Source organism: Diceros bicornis, chromosome 18 (assembly GCF_020826845.1).
Source record: "Diceros bicornis minor isolate mBicDic1 chromosome 18, mDicBic1.mat.cur, whole genome shotgun sequence".
Classification (NCBI taxonomy): Eukaryota; Metazoa; Chordata; class Mammalia; order Perissodactyla; family Rhinocerotidae; genus Diceros; species Diceros bicornis.
The window spans coordinates 61,273,544-61,290,648 of NC_080757.1; the positions used below are offsets into that span (position 1 = coordinate 61,273,544).

Consider the following 17,105-nt stretch of genomic DNA (forward strand, 5'->3'; position numbering starts at 1 on the left):
TTCTGCAGATATGACAATTCTCCTAGATGCTTCCACGGACACCTCCTGAGAACAAGGCTGTCCTCCTGCAGCCCCTGAACATGATGATCACTCCTGGGCAGTTTCAGAACGATCACCTGACACACAGTCCTTGTGCAATTTCCCCACCTCTCCCCAAAATACATTTTATAGCTTTTTACGTTTTTGCACCAGGATCTGATTGGAACTATGCCTTGCATTTGGCTATTGTCTATCTCAATTCCTTTTATTCTGGAACATTCTCTACTTTTATATATATATGTATATTTCATAACACCGATATTTTGAAGGGCCCAGGCCAGTGGTTTTACAGCCACTTTCAGTGTGCATCATCTAACTGTGTCCTCATGATTAGATCCCAGCTGATGCCTTTGGCAGGAAAACCACATCGGGGATGTCGCGTCTCCTCAGCATGTCTGTGGGGAGAATTGTGACAGGATGTGTCCAGAGTGAGAGATGTCTGGCCATCTGGTTGAGGTGGCATCTCAGTTAACGCCTCATGTCTCGTTCCCATGCAGTCCTCCAGGGGTCTTAGCATCTGTGATGCTTCTCGTGGGCAGCATTCTCCATGAACACACACCCCTCCTTTAAAAGTAGAATTGTACTGGGGTGGGCCCGGTGGCGCAGTGGTTAAGTTCCTCGCACTCCGCTTTGGCAGCCTGGGTTCACGGGTTTGGATCCCCGGCACAGACCTACACTGCTCATCAAGCCATGCTGTGGCAGTGACCCACATACAAAATAGAGGAAAGTTGGCACAAATGTTAGCTCAGGGCCAATCTCCCTCCCTCACACACAAAAAAGTAGAATCGCATTGGTCGTCTGACCTAACATGCTTGTTTATGATGTTTCCAGAACAGTTAATATAAAATAAGGAGTTCACATTGGTTTTTAGGTCTTTAATCCTCTGAGATAGTGTCTGGACACTGCAGAGTGGGCAGAAAGGCTTTGCAAGGTAAACTTTCTGTGCATCCCCCTTTTCCCATCCCTGGGGAGCCCAGCTGGCTCACTCGCACATGCAGGAGGAAGGCTCTGTCCCCAGGCAGTGCCATGTGCGCCCTTAGGAAGGGTTCTCTGCTTCGTCCCTCCAGGCGTCTGCGCAGGTGCCCCTGACCCTGGCCAAAGGATTGAGGGGAACGTGGGGCCTCACACTTGGCGGTGCAGGGAAGCTGGTTCCAGCTCCAGCTGCCTTGTGACCACAGGGAGCTGGAAGGAAATCCTCTTGCTTAGAGCAGACAATTTAGTTTTTCTCAAGCAGACATATGCCATGCTTCAACCGAAGTTCATAGCTCAGCAAATCATAACAGTGAATCCAGCCGTGTTTCTCAACCACACAAACAGTCCCTGGGGCACCATTCTCCACATCCCCAACCAAAAGGGTCTGGCTTGCAGCTCCTGAAGCCTTGGGCATTTTGGGGGACCAGGCCTTGGCACTGCCAGTGCGGCTGGATGTCCCCAGGTGCTCAGGGATGGCCAGCATACCTGCGCAGGTAGGAGGCAGCCTCCCAGGCATCTTGTGGCAGGTGTGGTGAGTGAGGCGGGCACCCACTGTGGGCTTTCTCCTACAGAAGTCGGTTCTCTTCCTGAAGATCAGACACTGCACGGACCCTGTCCCGGCCTCCATCTGCCAGCACCATAACGCCTGTCAAACAGATGAAAAATGGATCAACAACTGCTAGGAAGAGACAGGCGTGACAAGGACGGGGGAAGCTAACCTAAGAGTGGCCAGAGCAGAGCCCAAGTAGAGCAGCATCCGGGGACCGGTGCCTGTGACTGGCAGCCCCAGCCACGTGGATGGACCCTCTGCCCAGCCCTCTCAAAGTTCACTTGGCCCTGCAGAGCATAGAGGCCTTCAGCGGGCCTGCCCAGGAGAAAGCTGTGGCCAGTGTGGCCTGGCCTGGGGGCCTGGACATGGCAGTGGATGCTGTGTTGGGGGTGGGGGTGAGCACGTGGGCACAGAGCAGGAGACCTCAAGGAGGGACAGTGAGTCTTGGATGCCAGTCACACTGGGTGTGGTACTGACTGCTTGAGCTCTCCAGGAAGGGAGGTGCTCACCCCTCCTTGTCATTCTTCTCCACGTGAGGAAACTGAAGCCGCCTGGTCTGAGCCTCCCAACTTCCAGCAGCCACACTGTCCCTGTGCTGGAAACTGGGCACCTCTGGGACTCTCTGGGCAGCCACCTGGCTTGGCCTTGCCAGAGGGCCATGTCCAAACCTGGGTCCTCAGTGCCTGCCCTGAGACCAGCTTTTCCTGTTCCCCTAAGTGGCTGCTGTGCCCAAGCCCCCCAGCCCCTGGGTAAAGCCCTCTCTGGCTGCCTCATCCCCCGGCTTTCCCCAGCTCCCTGTGGGTGGGGCTGGACACACTGTGAAGATGAGCAAACGAAGGGCTGAAGAGGCAGAAGAGACTGTGGGGAGGGGGTCTGCTTGCAGGCAGCCCCATTACCTGGACCCTGCCTGTTGCCGCTTCACAGTTATTATCAGCTCCTTCTCTGAAAGGGGCCTTCAGACTCTGAGAACAGACTACAACAAAATCAACTTTCTCCGCTTTGCCACTTGGGCTCCACAGCCCCAAGTACCCACAGGGAGCCTCTGGGTCCTCACCAGGGTCTGCTTGGCTGCCCTGGGAACTGAGGCTGGCTGGGAGGCTACTTCATGGTTGCACCAGTGGCAAGGCCCCCTGGGAAATGATGTAGGACATGTTCCAGATTCCAAACACTGACTCTTCAAGTGCTTGATGACAATGTCTTCTGTTTTGAGCTTTTGCTAACTTGCCACAAAAACACAGAGGTTCTAGATCTACAGCTTCTCACAGTGTGGAAATACCAACAAAATTTTAAGTGAATTTAGTTGGAAATCACCTAAAGTTCAACAGTAGGGACTGGTTAGTCATTAGGCCCATCCATGGGATAGAGTGTTAGGCTGCCCTAAAATCGCCTTACAGAAGATCAGGGTGATGCAGCGAGTGGTCACAAGGGACCAAGACAGTCCCGCAGTGAAGCTGGGCAGCAGAGGTTCACTCTCCTGTGAGTAAAAAGATACCTGGACACATATGCTTCCAAAGATGCAGAAAGATCGGCATTAGTGCCTGAGATGTCCCCACTGTCTTCTCAAGATGTGGGATGACAGGTGCTTTTGCTGCTTCTTTGCACAGTTCAATGTTTTCCAAGTTTTCTCAAATAAATAGCTATTACTTGCTAAACTAGAAAAAAGAATAATTTAAGAAATAAATGAAGTATACTTTACTACAATTTTAAAAAATAGCTAGATATGTATTCTTGTATGAATAAAAAACTCACTTTTGCAAAAATTTTAAATAAACTTTACTTTTAGAACAGTTTTAGACGTACAGAGAAATAGAGCAGAGTCCCCACACACTCCACACCCAGTTTGCTTATTGTGAACATGTGACAGTGGGATGGGATATTTGTTACAATTAATGAGCCAATAGTGGTGTATCATTATTGATACATTATTATGAACTGAAGTCTAGGCTTTATTCAGTTTCCTTAATTTTTACCCAGTGTCTTTTTTCTGCTCTGGGACCCCATCCTGGATCCCAATCCCACCTGACGTTTGCTCGTCCCATCTCCTGAGGCTCCGCTGGGCTCTGACGGTCTCTCAGACTTTCCTGGTCCCAGATGACTGAGACACTTTTCGGAGTGGTGGTTGGGGACTTTGGAGACTGTCCTTCTGCTGGGATTTGTCTGATGTTTGCTCATGATGAGCCTGGGCTTGTGGGTTTGGGGGAGGAAGAGCACAGGGTCCAGTGCCGCCTCCTCACGTCCTGTCAGGGGTCCGTGCTCTCTCAGGACTAGTCTCTGTTGACGTGACCTTGGTCACCCGGCTGAGGTGTGTTTGCAGGTGTCTCCCCTTGTTGTTCTTTCCCCCTTTTCCATCCTGTGCTCTTTGGGAGGACGTCACTACGCGCAGCCCACACTTATGGAGTACAAAGTTATGCCCCTCCCTAAGGGCAGAGTATCTGCATATGTTATTTGGAATTCTGCAAGAGAGATTGGTCTTTTCTCCCCTATTTATTTATTCAATTATTTATTTATATCAGTATGGACTCGTGGACATTTATTTTATACTTTGGGTTATAAGCCAAAACTACATTTTTTTTTTTTTGATGAGGAAGATTTGCCCTGAGCTAACCTGTGCCAGTCTTCATCTATTTTGTATGTGGGTCGCTGCCACAACATGGCTTGATGAGTGGTGTAGGTCCATGTCTGGGATCCGAACCCGTGAACCCAGGCCACCAAAGCGGAGCACACCAGACTCAACCACTAAGCCACGGAGCAGACCCCCAAAACACTTCTTTTATTCTGTTGCTCAAAGTGTTCCAGCCTTGGCCACTGGGAGCTCTTTCAGTTAGTCCTGTGTCCTCTCACACACTCCCATCAATGGAGGGTCGTGCTTATTTTTTAGCATCTCCTTACATCTAGCACTACAAGATGCTCTGGGCTCATCCTGTACATTTCCTGCCCACCCCAGAGTCAGCCATTTCTCCAAGGAGCCTGGTTCCTTTCATCTGAGAATGGTGTTAGAGACCAAGAGTAGGCGATGAATGTGCTCTTGGCTACTGGGGTGTATTTTCACAAATTTTAAACAAATGTTTGTATAAACAAACACTATTATTCAAAATCTATTTGAAGAATTTTTCTAAAATGTCCTGCAAATGTCACTCAAACTAGGTGGTACACATATATCAAGTTTTACCAAACCTCTGTGTTTTCTTCTCCTCACTTTTCCCCATGACTTTAAAATTTCCAGGAGTGTGTTATTTTTTTCTATTCCTTCTGATTAATATTTTCACTCCTTAAAAAAGATCTTCTGCAGTAGCTGCTGAGTGCCAGGCCTTGTTCTGGGCACCGAGAAACAGCAATGAACAAGGAGACCAAAATCATCTTTGTCCTTCTGGAGTCGACATCAGACCCTAAAGCAGGTAATTACAGAAGTATGAATAATTGAAATACATTGTGTGGAGAAGGGAAGCAAGGGGATGAGAGAAAGAGATGGTGGCCCATTTTTTTGGGGATAGTGAAGGCCACTCTGAAGAGGTGATGACTTGGCTGTGAGCTCGATGATGAGAACCAGCTGGCCACGGGAGGTGTGAGGCACAGGTGTCCATGCAGAAGGAAAGGCAGGTGTGACAGCTTGGTGTGCTCGTGGGACACAAGAGGCTTGGGTAGCCAGAGTTCAGGGAGTGAGGGCAGACAGTGTGAGATGGGGCAGGCCTGTGGCTGGAGCTCACAGCTGCTCTGAGAGCAAAGATGGGGGGAGGGTGGGGGACACGGTGCATGCGGTCCTGCCCAGGGGTTTGGATCTTTTGTTTGTTTTTTTTAAGTACAGAGTTGAAATTTGGAATCAGTGTTGACAGTGAGCTGAAGTTCCATGCTCCAGGTCCCAGGACAGCAGAGATTGCATTCTGGGCATCACCTATAGTAAAGTGGAGCCGTAGGTTTTGGGTGAATGTCCTGGGCATTATTTTTAGTAGACTTTATTTTGGGGGGGCAGTGATAGGTTCGCAGCAAAATTGAGCATAAGACAAAGAAATTTCCCATACACCCCCTGCCCCCACACACGCACAGCCTCCCGCATCATCAGCCTCCTCCATCACAGTGGGACATTTGTTACAACTGATGAACTCACGTCGACACATCTTAATCACCAAGTCCATAGTGTACGTTAAGGTTCATCTTTGTGGTGTACGTTCTGTGCATTTGGACACACGTATAATGACATGTATCCACGATCATAGTGTCACACGGAGTGATTTCTCTGCCCTAAAAATCCTCTGTGCTCTGCTTTACCCTCCCCTCGACCCCCCAGCAACCACTGATCTTTTTACTGTCTCCATAGTTTTGCCTTTTCCAGAAAGTTGGAATCATACAGTGTGAAGCCTTTTCAGATTGGCTTCTTTCACTTAGTAATATTCATTTAAGGTTCCTCCATGTCTTTTCGTGGCTTGATGGCTCATTTCTTTTTGGTGCTGAGTAATAGTCCCTTGTCTGGATGGACCACAGTTTGTTTATCCGTCCACCTGCTGAAGGATGTTTTCGTTGCTTCCATCCTGAGCATTTTTGCTCTTACAGGAATCAAGTGATGTGGAAAATGTAAAGCAGCAACATTTCTAGAAAAGTGACGAAGTCAGCCTGGAGAGCTCAGCATGTCATATTGATGGCCTTGCTGAGCACTGTGGGTTTGGTGGCACCCACTGTCCTTGTGCATCCTGGGGTCATTTTGTCACTGGTCCTCCCAGTGAAGCACAGCACAGACTGACCTCTAGGCCCACAGTGGACCTCGCCTCTTTCCTTCTTTGTCAGGAAGATGGAGAGAAACAATTTACACATTTGGTGAAATCTCATCAGGACTAACCCACAAGTGTAATGTTCAGTGGGCCGGCATGCCCGACACACACAAAGCTGCCCTCCACTTCAGACAGAGCGAGACATCAGTCTAATTGTGCTGATGTCATCGCCTGCCGCCCTTCTCCACACGAAGAATTGGTCTCTAGGCAGCACCTCCTGAGACCGCACCCGGCTCTGACTGCAGCATGGCTGGGCCCTCCCTCCAAGTGAAGTCTCCCCACATAGAGTGATGACCAGGCCCCTTTTGGATCTTCCCAGCTTCCTCGCTTGTCTCACGGGGAGCCCTCTCCATGGGCCTCCTGGGAGGCCCGAGGAGAGGGCTGTTCCCCCAAGCCAGAAGCTGCTCCCAGGTACCCCTTTTTTCATCTCTAGACTTTAGTGTCCCATCCCTGACTTCACTGTCTTCCTTGGCCCCTGGGCCTCCACGGGTTCCCACAGGAGACCAAGTAGGAGTGGTCTATGGAGGAGACCACAGAGGGCCACTTAGCTCCACCTGGGGAAGCTGATACTGGTGATGCACACAGTGGGGCAGGAAGGGGCCCAGGCATACCTCGGCAGGGCCTGGTAGGGCTGCACCTGCCCAGATGACACCAGAACTCCGGGTTCTGCTCAGGTCCCTCTCCAGTCCAAGGCTGCCCCAATGTATTGGCAGAGCTAATCAGACCCCAGGGCACACTCCCTATTCTTGTTGGGGGGTGAGGGTGCGGGGTCTCCGCAATTCTCCCCACTCTGGGAACAGGACCGTAGGCTCCCTGATGTCTGTGGTCAGAGGCTGGGTGTAGAGTCCAGGCTGACCTGGCATGGATCCTTCCTCTGTCCCTTACGACCCACACATAGCCTCTCTGGTCCTCAGTTTATCTATAAATTGCGGCTTATAATAAAACCTACTTGTGGGGCAACTAGGCCAATGAGTGTAGGGTGCTCAATGCAGGGAGCACTCAGGAAGCCCTACCCAAGGGAGGCGGAAGCATAACTGGGCGACCCCCAGCAACCCCACTTCTGGGGTTTGTCCCACGGACGTGCTTGCCCACGTGCACAGTGATGTTGACACAGCTTATCCAGGCTGCATCCTTTGTACCTGATGAGAGTGTGACACACAAAGCCCATCGCTGACCGGTAACATCACACCAACGCGCAGCTCTCCACAGGCCCCAAGACACCTCGTGAAGAGATAACAGAGGTGACAGCAACGTGCGTGGTGTGCAGTTGTGTGTGAAAGGAAAGAGCGTGTGTGTGTGTATGCACTGGTTTATTGGGATGCTGAGGCCTCAGGCACCATCCACAGGAACATGTTTGCTCTCAGAAGCAGAGCCAGGGGCTGGGCCAGAGGGAGAATTTTCACCCTCAAACTCTTCGCATCTTTCAAATTCTGAACTACGCACGTGTGTGACCTAGTAAAAACAAATACCATGCAAACTTTAAGAAAATGTTAGCTGGGTAGGGAGTGTTCTTCTGGAGTGATAAAGTTTTGAAACTGGACATGGCTGGTGGTGGCACATTGTGAATGTGCAAACACCAAGTTGTGCACTTTGCAGTGGCTCAGTGTGCGGTACGTGGATGTCACCTCAATGACAAAATAAAGAGAAATGTGAGCTGTTATCACCACACTGGGGGTCTTGCCTATGGTGGGCCCATGACTGGTGTTTGCTGAATGGATGAACAGAAGCAGGGCCTCCTCAGGAAGGGTCTAGAATGCGACATGAGGTGGGGTGGGGGCCATGAACAGGATCAGTGCATCCAGGAAGGGGTTGGAGGTCAGGGGCCCCCTCATGGCTGGCCCCTCAGTCTCCCTGCTACCCTGGGGAGGAGGGAGAAGTCAGGGAAGGGGGCAGGGTTCGAAGTGGGCAAACCGCCCATTCAAATAAACACGTCTGCAGGGTGAGGCTCTTTTGTTGTCTTTTTTTTTCGTTATTTAAAAAAAATATGTTACAAAACAATATCATTCATCATATATTTCTTCCTTATTTTCCTTTTTAAAAAATTAAAGTAATAAAAAAGTCACTTTATAAAATAATAAAAAGGGCAGGAGATGCTGGGGGCTGGGCTGGCGAGCTGAGGAATCCAGTGCTTCTGGCTCCCACCGTGGGCTGGAGGTGGGGGGAGGCGGGTGGGGTCAGAGGGGCCCCAAGGCCACAGCTGGGGCTAACGGCAGGTCCACCATCATCAGCTGGGCCTCCGGAAGGCAGTGGGAGAGGGGCAGTGAGGCTGCCGGGAGGAAGGCGTCCAGACCCAGGGTGGGGAGACTGCTGGGGCCCTATCTGTCTCAGGAGGGGCAGGAGAGCCTAGGAGGAAGTGGCCCTGGGGCAGGAGGCCCGAGGTGGCCGGCCCTCGGTGCCAGCTCCTCAGGCGGGACTCCTAGCTCCCACTGCTCAGCATCCCCAGCAGTTTACTGGGCTCCAGGCCCTGCTGCTGCGCCACGGTCTGCACATCGAAGCCCATGTGCATGAGGAACTGGGCCACATTCATCTCCTGCCCTGTTAACTGGTCCCGGATGGTGGGGCAAGAGGGGTTGCAGTGGGGCCAGGGGCAGCTGTCTACCAGGTGGACAGGGCAGCCCTTCAGTGGGGCTTTGCTGGCCTTATGGCTGTCGTGGAGGCTTCTGTCCCAGCAATGCAGTGCCCGGGGTAGTGAGGTCCCCTTCACCTGGACCTCTGTCCAGTGGCTGCAGACAGAAACCGGTGTAGGGGTCACATGGGGTGTGGCCAAAGCAGGTGAGAGGGCATTGCTACCACTGAGGCAGGGCTGAGTCTGAGTTCTTGCCACGCAGCTCATTCTATCAGTGGCTTCGAAAGCCCTGGAAGGAAGCCCTTTATAGAGAGCCAGGGGAGACAGGTAGGTGGGCAAGTGGGGGTAGGAGGGCTGCAGATGTTTGGAGCGAGAGCCATAGAGGAATGCAAGCCGTCCCAGGGCCCGGGACACTGACCTTCGGATGATGATCTCATGGGAGAGGCAGGCGGGGGCAAAGCTGGCCCTGTTGGTGAGGAGAACGACGGCTGTGAGCCCCACCTCCCACTCCCCCCATGCCCACAGGTCACAGTAACTCCAGTCCACTCTCCTGGGAGCTTGTCCTCTGCCTGGCTCCCACCTCCTTCCTGTTGCTGTGCCCAGCCAGCTGCTGCTCCACCTAGGCCTTGTCCCTACCAGCCTGCATGCTCCCTGCTAACCCTTGTCCCTTCCAGCCTCCAAATCCTGCTCCGAGTCCACCTTTCCCAGGCAAGGCCAGCTGGGCAATGGCAGCAGGCTGTTACAGACAGGCGAATGTTTTGCCTTTTTTAAAATGTAGACTTTATTTTTAGAGCAGTTTTAGATTCATAGCAAAATTGAGTGGAAGGTACAGAGATTTCCCATACACCCTCTGCCCCCACACAAGCACAACCTTCCCCACTATCAACATCTCCCACCAGAGTGGGACATTTGTCACAATTGACGAACCTACATTGACAGGTCATAATTCCCTTAAGTCTATAGTGTACATTAGAGTTCGTCTTGCTGTTGTACTTTCTATGGGTTTGGACACATATATAGTGACACGCATCGACATTATGATACCATACAGAGTATTTGCCCTAAAAATCCCCTGTGCTCCCCCTGTGCATCCCTCCCTCCACTCCTGGCAACCACTGATCCTTTTACTGTCTCCATAGCTTTGCCTTTTCTAGAATCTCATAGAGTTGGAATCATACAGTACGGAGCCTTCTCAGATTGGCTTCTTTCACATAGTAATATGCATTTAAGGTTCCTCCATGTCTTTTCAGGGCTTGAAGGATCATTTCTTTTTCGTGCTGGGTAATATGCCATTGTCTGCTTGGACTGCAGTTTATCACCTACTGAAGGACCCCTCGGCTGCTTCCTGTTTCGAGATCTCTATTTTTAAGTCTAGTGGTTTACTGCATATTTAGGGGTACTGTGTAAGGGGTCCCCAGCACACTCACGGCACATCCTTGAGCGTATTTCGCAGCTCACGGCCCAGGTTCTGGATGTATAGCCACTGGCCCTCCTGCACCGGCTGCCCCGTGAGGTGCACGTTGTCCACAGTCAGCTGGGCCTCATCAAACAGCCACTGCACCACGAACACTGGGCCTGGGGGAGGGCACTGGTAGCTCAGGGTCCCCGAGGTCCCAGCCAGCTCTGTGGCAGGCTCACAGACCAGGTGGGCTCTCTCCTCAGGGTGCTGGCTGCCAGCCCCCAAAGCGTGTGCCTTCCTTAACACCTGCCCTTCCTTGAAGATGTACCTTCTTAGCCCCCCACCTTGGCCTGGCTCCCAGAAACTCTGCCTTGACCAAACTTTGGTGATGATGTCCCTTCACATGGGACCTCACAACTCCCCATCCAAGGCCCTGCACAGAGGCAGTACGGGGGTTCAGCTCCAAAACACATTCCTAACTGTGGGTGTGGACAGGGTGACCAACTGTCCTGGTGTGCCTGAGACAGAGCAGACTTTCAGTGCTAAGACCAGGAAAGTCCTGGGCACACCAGGATGACTTAGTCACCCTGCTCCTGGGAGGAGTGGTGGTCTCTGGGCCCAGCCTCTGGGAGCTGGACTGCAGGCTGCATTTTCAGGAGGCGCAGAAAGTCTGGACATCCCCCCGCTGCTCCTTGTGCCCCGACCCGAGCTGGCCCACTCACAGCGCAGGGTCGGGTAGACTTTGTAGCCAAAGAAGCAGTTCCACTCTTCACCCTCCTTGAACTGGCGCCGACAGCGCTCCGGGACCACCCCATTCCAGTACCTGGACCACACGCTGCAGGTTAGGCTGCCCCTGGCCTACCCCACCCCAGCCTCTTCCACCCAGATACGTCACTCTGCCCCAGGCCCTCCGCACGGGATGCTTCGAGCCTCGGTGGGGTCCCAGCATGCAGGATGGGCCCTCTCTCCCAGGGCACCTGATGCCTCGGCGGATGGCCTCCGTGGGTGCACAGGTGATGGTGTCAATGCAGTCTGTGCGGCGGTACTGCTTGTTGTCCAGGAACCAGCCTGAGTCAGCCAGGCCCCGCACCTGGATGGCTGGGTAGCCCAGCTCCTCCAGCTGCTCGGCCACACGGTCCACGTTCAGGAGCACCCCAGTGCCCCCCGCGCTGTGGGGGAGGTAGGACGTGAGGCCAGGTAGATGGGGAGGGGTGCTCACCTCCCCAGAGCCCGCCCAGCCCCAATGCCATGCCTTGAGGAGGGGCAGGGATCCTGATGCATTCTGAACTGTCAACACTTTCTGTGTTCACGTGCAATACCCATGGGCTTTTTGGGGTCCTGGAGGCAGAGAAGGGACTGGCAAAGCTCCAGACTCTGACCCAGAGCTAAGAGGCAGGTCAACCCACTTCCTCCCATTCCTCCTTCCCTTCCTCTCTCTCACTCTCTGCCTCAGTTTCCTTATCTGAAAATGAAGACAAACTATGTGGCCTTAGACCCCTTCATCCATCCCTTGGATGTCCCCTGGCTCCCCCGCAAGCCTGCTGGGATACAGTGACCAACCAGTGTGATCCCCACCTACTGGGACCCTGGGCCTTGGAGAAGGTGCATTGGTCCACAGCTAACCCCTAATCAACCACATAGGTTGCTGCAGTCCAAGGCTTCCCTCACATCCAACAACCATGGAGTCCAGAAGCGTCCTCTGGTCAGCATCCAGCTACACAGCACTCTGAGGCTGAACCTCCAAGATGACCCTATAATGCCAACCCTCCTAGATGCCTGCCCAGCCTGGCAAGGCTGGAGCCCCCTGGGTCTGCCCAGGCTCGGTACCCCCTACTGTCCCTCCCATCTACCCTCTCACCCTAGCCATGTCCCAGGGTCTGCCCCACGGCCCTCCACACGCATCGCCTGCAGCCCCTGCCTGGCCCACCTGCTCCCTGCCAGCAGCAGCACCTTCGCCCCACTCAGCCCTTTGCCCAGGAGCTCTCGCACCACCTCCCGGATGATAAGGGTGCCCATGAAGGCATACTCATCTGCTTGGAGAAGGAGGGCAGCTGTAAGTGGGGCCTGGACAGAGGGCAGGCCCCCATCCCCAGATGGGAGGGAGGAGGGCTTCTAGCTGGGGGTCTGGAGGGTCTTCAGGGGATGGGCCCCGGGCTGGGGTAGACTGGAGGGAGAGGGATCAGGTGCAGGAGGCTGTGCTGGGGCCCCTCCCCAGGGAACACTCAGGAGTGAGGATCTCCACAGGGGCCAGGCCAGCCACGGACAAGCAGACAGTGGGCGCTGGGGGCAGGCACCCTGGGACACACTGTCAAGGACTCTGAGGAAGTTACAAGGCTGAAAGCCTGCGTTTCCTCAGAAGCCCCGTCATCCCTGCCCTGTTTTGGGGGAGTGAGGGGAGAAATAAAGGGAGAAGACAGGGGACTCACTCTTCTCAGACTTGGATGAGGCCCCACTCCAGACGTCGCTGGAGCAGTAGGGGATGAAGCTGTGACACCAGGATCATGTGAATCTGTCATGCTCGTCTGCTGCCCCAAGGCCCCCAGGAAGGACCACCCTCCCCAGGAAGGCCCCCCGAGGACAGGATACCCCCTCCGGAAGGACTCCCGCTCAAAAGCCCTTCAGGAAGGATGTCCCCCAGGAAGGACCCCCAAGGACAGGGTCCCTCAGCAAGGACCCCCTTGCTCCCTCTTACACCATGTTGGCGTTCCACCAGTGAGGGTTTTCCTCTGGCTGGGAGGACAGGATCCCTGTGCCTGTGGCAGAGGAGGACAGAGGCAGTGGGCCTTCCTGGCGGGAGGGGGTATGCAGGGATAGGGACTACAGAAGGGGGGGGGGACGTGGGGGGATCCTACTTGGCCCCAGCAAGGAGGTGGGTAGTGGGGCCAGCCTGAGCTAAGGAGACCGGGCAAGTGGGGAATGGTCGGGTTTAGTTACTTCACAAAGTCACCATGGCCAGGATGCCCAGTCAGGCTGTGACACCTGGACGTGGCCCTGGACCTCCCCCACCCTCCACCTGCTGCTTTGACCTAAGGAGGGCCTGTGTACCAAGTATGAGAGCAACCACAGTGAGTTACCTGTGGAGGAAGAATGAAGTGATAAGAGTGAATGCTCCCTAACCTTAGGAAGTTCAGAGAACCAGGGAGGGGGATGTACCACGTGGGGGCCTCTCTGGGGCTCTAGGGAATGAGCCCAGGAGGGTGAGGCCTTCTTCCAGGACTTCAAACCGTGAGCCCCACACGGCGGCTGCCCCACCCTTCGCCTGGGTGGAGAGAGCCTGGTCTGCGACCTGCTGACCTGTGCGAGTGCGCGGCCAGTCTCTGGAGCTCATGAGGCGCCGCATGGTGTCATATCGAGAGTCGCAGTTCTCCCGGTTGAAGCAGTACCAGCCGCCTGCGAGCACAGCCACCACCTCAGATCCCGCGTGCCAGGCAACCCCCGCCCGCTCCGCCGCCTCGCCCCTGGCACGCACCTTCCAGAAAGAGAAGCCACCGCCGACTGCCCTTGGATTCCTTCAGGTAGTAGCTGCAAGGGGGGATGGCAGAGCGGCCGGTGAGCTGGGGCAGCAGGGCCCAGCGCCGGGGAGGAAAGGATCATTCCACCTGTCGGCCAGCGCGCAGGCCGCACGGGGGCGCCAGCGGCCAGGCCCCCGCAGAGCGCGCCAGGCCCGGCGAGCGGCGGCCAGTCCCGGGAGGTGGCACTCGCGGGGCGAAGACGGGCCGCGCGTGGCTGTGTGGTCCGTGGAAAATCCCCACGGCCCGCCCCGCGCGGGACCCGCTGTAACCTCGGCGCCGGCGGCCGGGCGGGGGGTGGGGAGGGTCTTCTCGGGGCTCGGGATCCTCTTGGGACGCGCAGTGGCGCTTAGAGAGTGAAAAGTGCCTTCGCTAGAGAAGTGTGTGTGGGGCGGGGGCACGCGGACCGGCCAGGAGGGCGCTGAGGGGCGCGGGCGCCATCGATGCGGGGTCGAAGCTTTCCTGCCGAGGCCCTACCTAACGTCCCGTTCCTCGGGCTGTCGACTCGCTGAGGCCGTGGGCGCCCCCAACCCCTCTCCAACCTCCAGTCTCGCATCCTTCCTTTATTTACTTCGGGGCTGGAGAGGGGGGAATTCCTCATTCCAGGTCCTTCTGTCCCACCTGCGCCCCCTCCCTGTCCCTCCGGCTGGATGGGATCCCTGGCAGTCCAGGCAGCAGTAGGGAGCAGACCGGCCGGCCGAGTTGAGCTGGGGTGGGGGTGGGGGTACAGCAGGACTCTCCCCGCCCCCTGTGTCGCCTCCTCCTGCTGGAGCCAGGGCCACTCTCGGAACTGCTGTCTCCCCGCCCAGGGACCGAAGGACGCGAGCAGAGAGGCTGGGCACCGTGGCCGAGGGTCAGTGCCCAGGCTGGCCGGGGACCAGCGCTTCAAGCGCTGCCCCACCCCCCGCGTGGCGAGTCACCGAGCCGGGCCTCCCCAGGACCAGCGCCTCCGAGAGCCCGACGGGAGCCCTCACCCCTGGGGGTGAGAACTGCCACGGCCAGTAGGGAGGGTCCAGCGCAGACTTCGTGTGTCCGAGAGGGGACAGGGAGGCAGATGGTGTGAGCGCCGCTGGCGACGAGGCGCCCTGGAGCCTGGTGGCGGCCACTGGCAAGGGTGTGCCGGTCGGGGCGCGCGGGTGCGGGCCACGCAGGGCGGGGACGGGCCTCCCGGGGCCCTGGCCGGCGCGGGCCTTACCCGGCAGGGCTGCCGTCGTTGCAGGTCACCGACGTGTTGAGCAGAAGGTGCAGACGCAGGTCCTCGTTGAGCTGCTGCGCCGAGCAGGGGTACAGGGACTGCGCCAGGCTCTTGACCTGCGCCATGAAGCTGTCCATGTTGCCCTCCACGGCCGTGAAGTCCAGCGGGAAGCTCTCCACCGGCTGGCCGCCCGCCGGCGCCGCCTCGGCCCGCTGCGGGGGCGGCGGCGGGGGCGGCTGCTGGCCGCGGCGCCGCCAGGTCTTCCTGCCCTCGCCGCCCCCGGCCCAGTGCAGCAGGCCCAGCAGCAGCAGCACGCGCACCCCTCGGCCCATGGCCGCGCCACTCGGGCCCGCGGCCACCTGCGGAGAGCGGGCGGCCTTGAGGCGGCGGCGGCGCTGGGGGCGCCGGGCCGGGGGCGCCGGCCGCGCCTGCTCGCTAGCCCTGCTCCCAGCCCTAGGCCCGGCAGAGGAAGCGCGGGCGGCTCGGCGTCGAGGCTCTCGGGGCTGGGCGCCGTCGGCCTGGGCAGCTCGGGCTCCCGCGCGGCCGGCCGAGGGCCTCGCAGGGTCTGGGTGCGCTGGCTCCGGCCGCGCCAATGAGCGGCGGGGGCCGAGCCTGGGCGTAGTTTGCGGGGGCCGCGGCGGCCCGGGTGCCCGCGCGTTAGATGTGCCGCCGCCGCCCGGGCTCGGCGGAGGGGGAGGGGGCCGCGCTCGCTCTTTTCTTGGCGGAGGCATCGCCTTTTCTTCCCAAACCGCAAGCCTGACGGAGGGGCCTGGACTACCCCGCCGCGGCCGCCGGAGGCGCTCCCGGCCCGGCTCCGTGGGGGGCAGCGCGGCCCGGCGGCCCCGGCGGCTCCATTCACCGCGGCCGGCCCGGCGCCGCCGCCCCCGGCCCCCGGGGCGGCTGGAGGGGCGGCGGGGAAGGAGCGGGGCTTTTCCGCGCCGAGGGAACTGTGCCTGCGGCGCAGCGGGCCGGGCCCGACGGGCTGGGGGCGTGGGGTGGGGGGCGCTCACCTGAGCCGCTGGGGTCCCTCTCACCCTTGCTGCCCAGGCCCGGAGCAGCCCGCGCCATCCGGACGCCGGCACGCATCCCCCACCCCGAACGCGCCCAGAGCCCCCAGCTCACCGCGGCCGGCGCGGGCGGCCCCGCGGCCCCGGCTCCTCGGCGTCGCTCGCCCTGCGCCAGCCCGCTGGTACGCCCGGCTCGGCTGCCTCCCTGTCTGGCGCTGGCGCGGAGCCGCCCGGGACTTTTATCCAGCGGGGCCCCCGGGATCAAAGCGACGGCGGACACAGGGCTCCGCGCAGAGGGGCCGGCAGCAGTGGCGCCAGGGCCTCCCGGAGGAGCGGACAGGTGTGGCGAGAGGCCCCGGCGCCCTCGGCGACCTGCGGGAGGGACCGGGCGCCCCGTCACGGCGCCATGGGGGAGTCACCCTGTCCCGCGCCTGGGTGGACAGATTGTGGGCCACATTGGAGGCAGTGGGGCCAGAGGAGGCGCTGCCACTTACTGGGGTCGGTGGGCCTCACGGTGGGGTCCTGGATCCTCTTGTCCTGCCCCCTCGCTGTGTGCCCCCGGCGGATGGCCTCCCTGCCCCAATCGCCACTGGAGTGGGGGCGAGGATCCAAGAGCTGCCGGCTTGGTCTCCACTCAGTGACTTCCACGCAAACCAGTGCATCTGCCCCATCACCTCACTTTCCCAATGCACCTCACTGAGGACAGAATGAGATTCCTTGTCAGAAATCAAAATGAGGGGGCAAGTGTTTGCTTAGGAGGCTTCTCCCCTGGTGGATGGGGAGACAAAAGAAACAGAAGCATGTATTCATCCTCCATCTACAGCTTTGTAGACCTTTTCTCATTCCCCCTCCCATGCAGCCCAGTGGAAGTCACTATACCCATTTTAAAGACAGGAAACGGGCCTTGCCTTTTGGGACAAGAGTCCAGAGCTGGGGCAAGGCTTCCTGAGCCCTCCTAATTCAGGGCAGTGGGGAGGCTGCGTTCCCCTGGGAGACACCTGCAGCCGCTTTGAGGGGCAGGAGATTGGAGACTGCCAGGGGCTCTCTGCCCAGGCCTTCGCCTCCCTCCTGCCTGGGTTACAGGGCCCCTTTGGCCCTGAGCATTGTC

General features: G+C 57.5%; 1 protein-coding gene across 2 annotated transcripts; it reads right to left on the minus strand.

Annotated features, from left to right (window-relative positions):
• Window positions 1–8,270: 8,270 nt before the first annotated feature.
• Window positions 8,271–16,267, minus strand: NOTUM (notum, palmitoleoyl-protein carboxylesterase). 2 transcript variants are annotated; one of them, XM_058561898.1, is made up of 12 exons: window positions 16,113–16,267; window positions 14,991–15,349; window positions 13,756–13,808; window positions 13,581–13,676; window positions 12,979–13,039; window positions 12,713–12,771; window positions 12,214–12,316; window positions 11,264–11,455; window positions 11,009–11,109; window positions 10,315–10,462; window positions 9,306–9,353; window positions 8,271–9,044 (listed from the first exon to the last, which is right to left on the minus strand). In XM_058561898.1, the coding sequence occupies exons 2-12, from the start codon at window positions 15,320–15,322 to the stop codon at window positions 8,738–8,740; spliced, it is 1,500 nt and encodes a 499-aa protein (XP_058417881.1). In that variant the 5' UTR covers window positions 15,323–15,349; window positions 16,113–16,267; the 3' UTR covers window positions 8,271–8,737. The 2 variants fall into 2 exon arrangements, with proteins under 2 accessions (XP_058417881.1, XP_058417879.1); XM_058561896.1 differs by having other exon boundaries at window positions 14,991–16,267.
• Window positions 16,268–17,105: the final 838 nt, after the last annotated feature.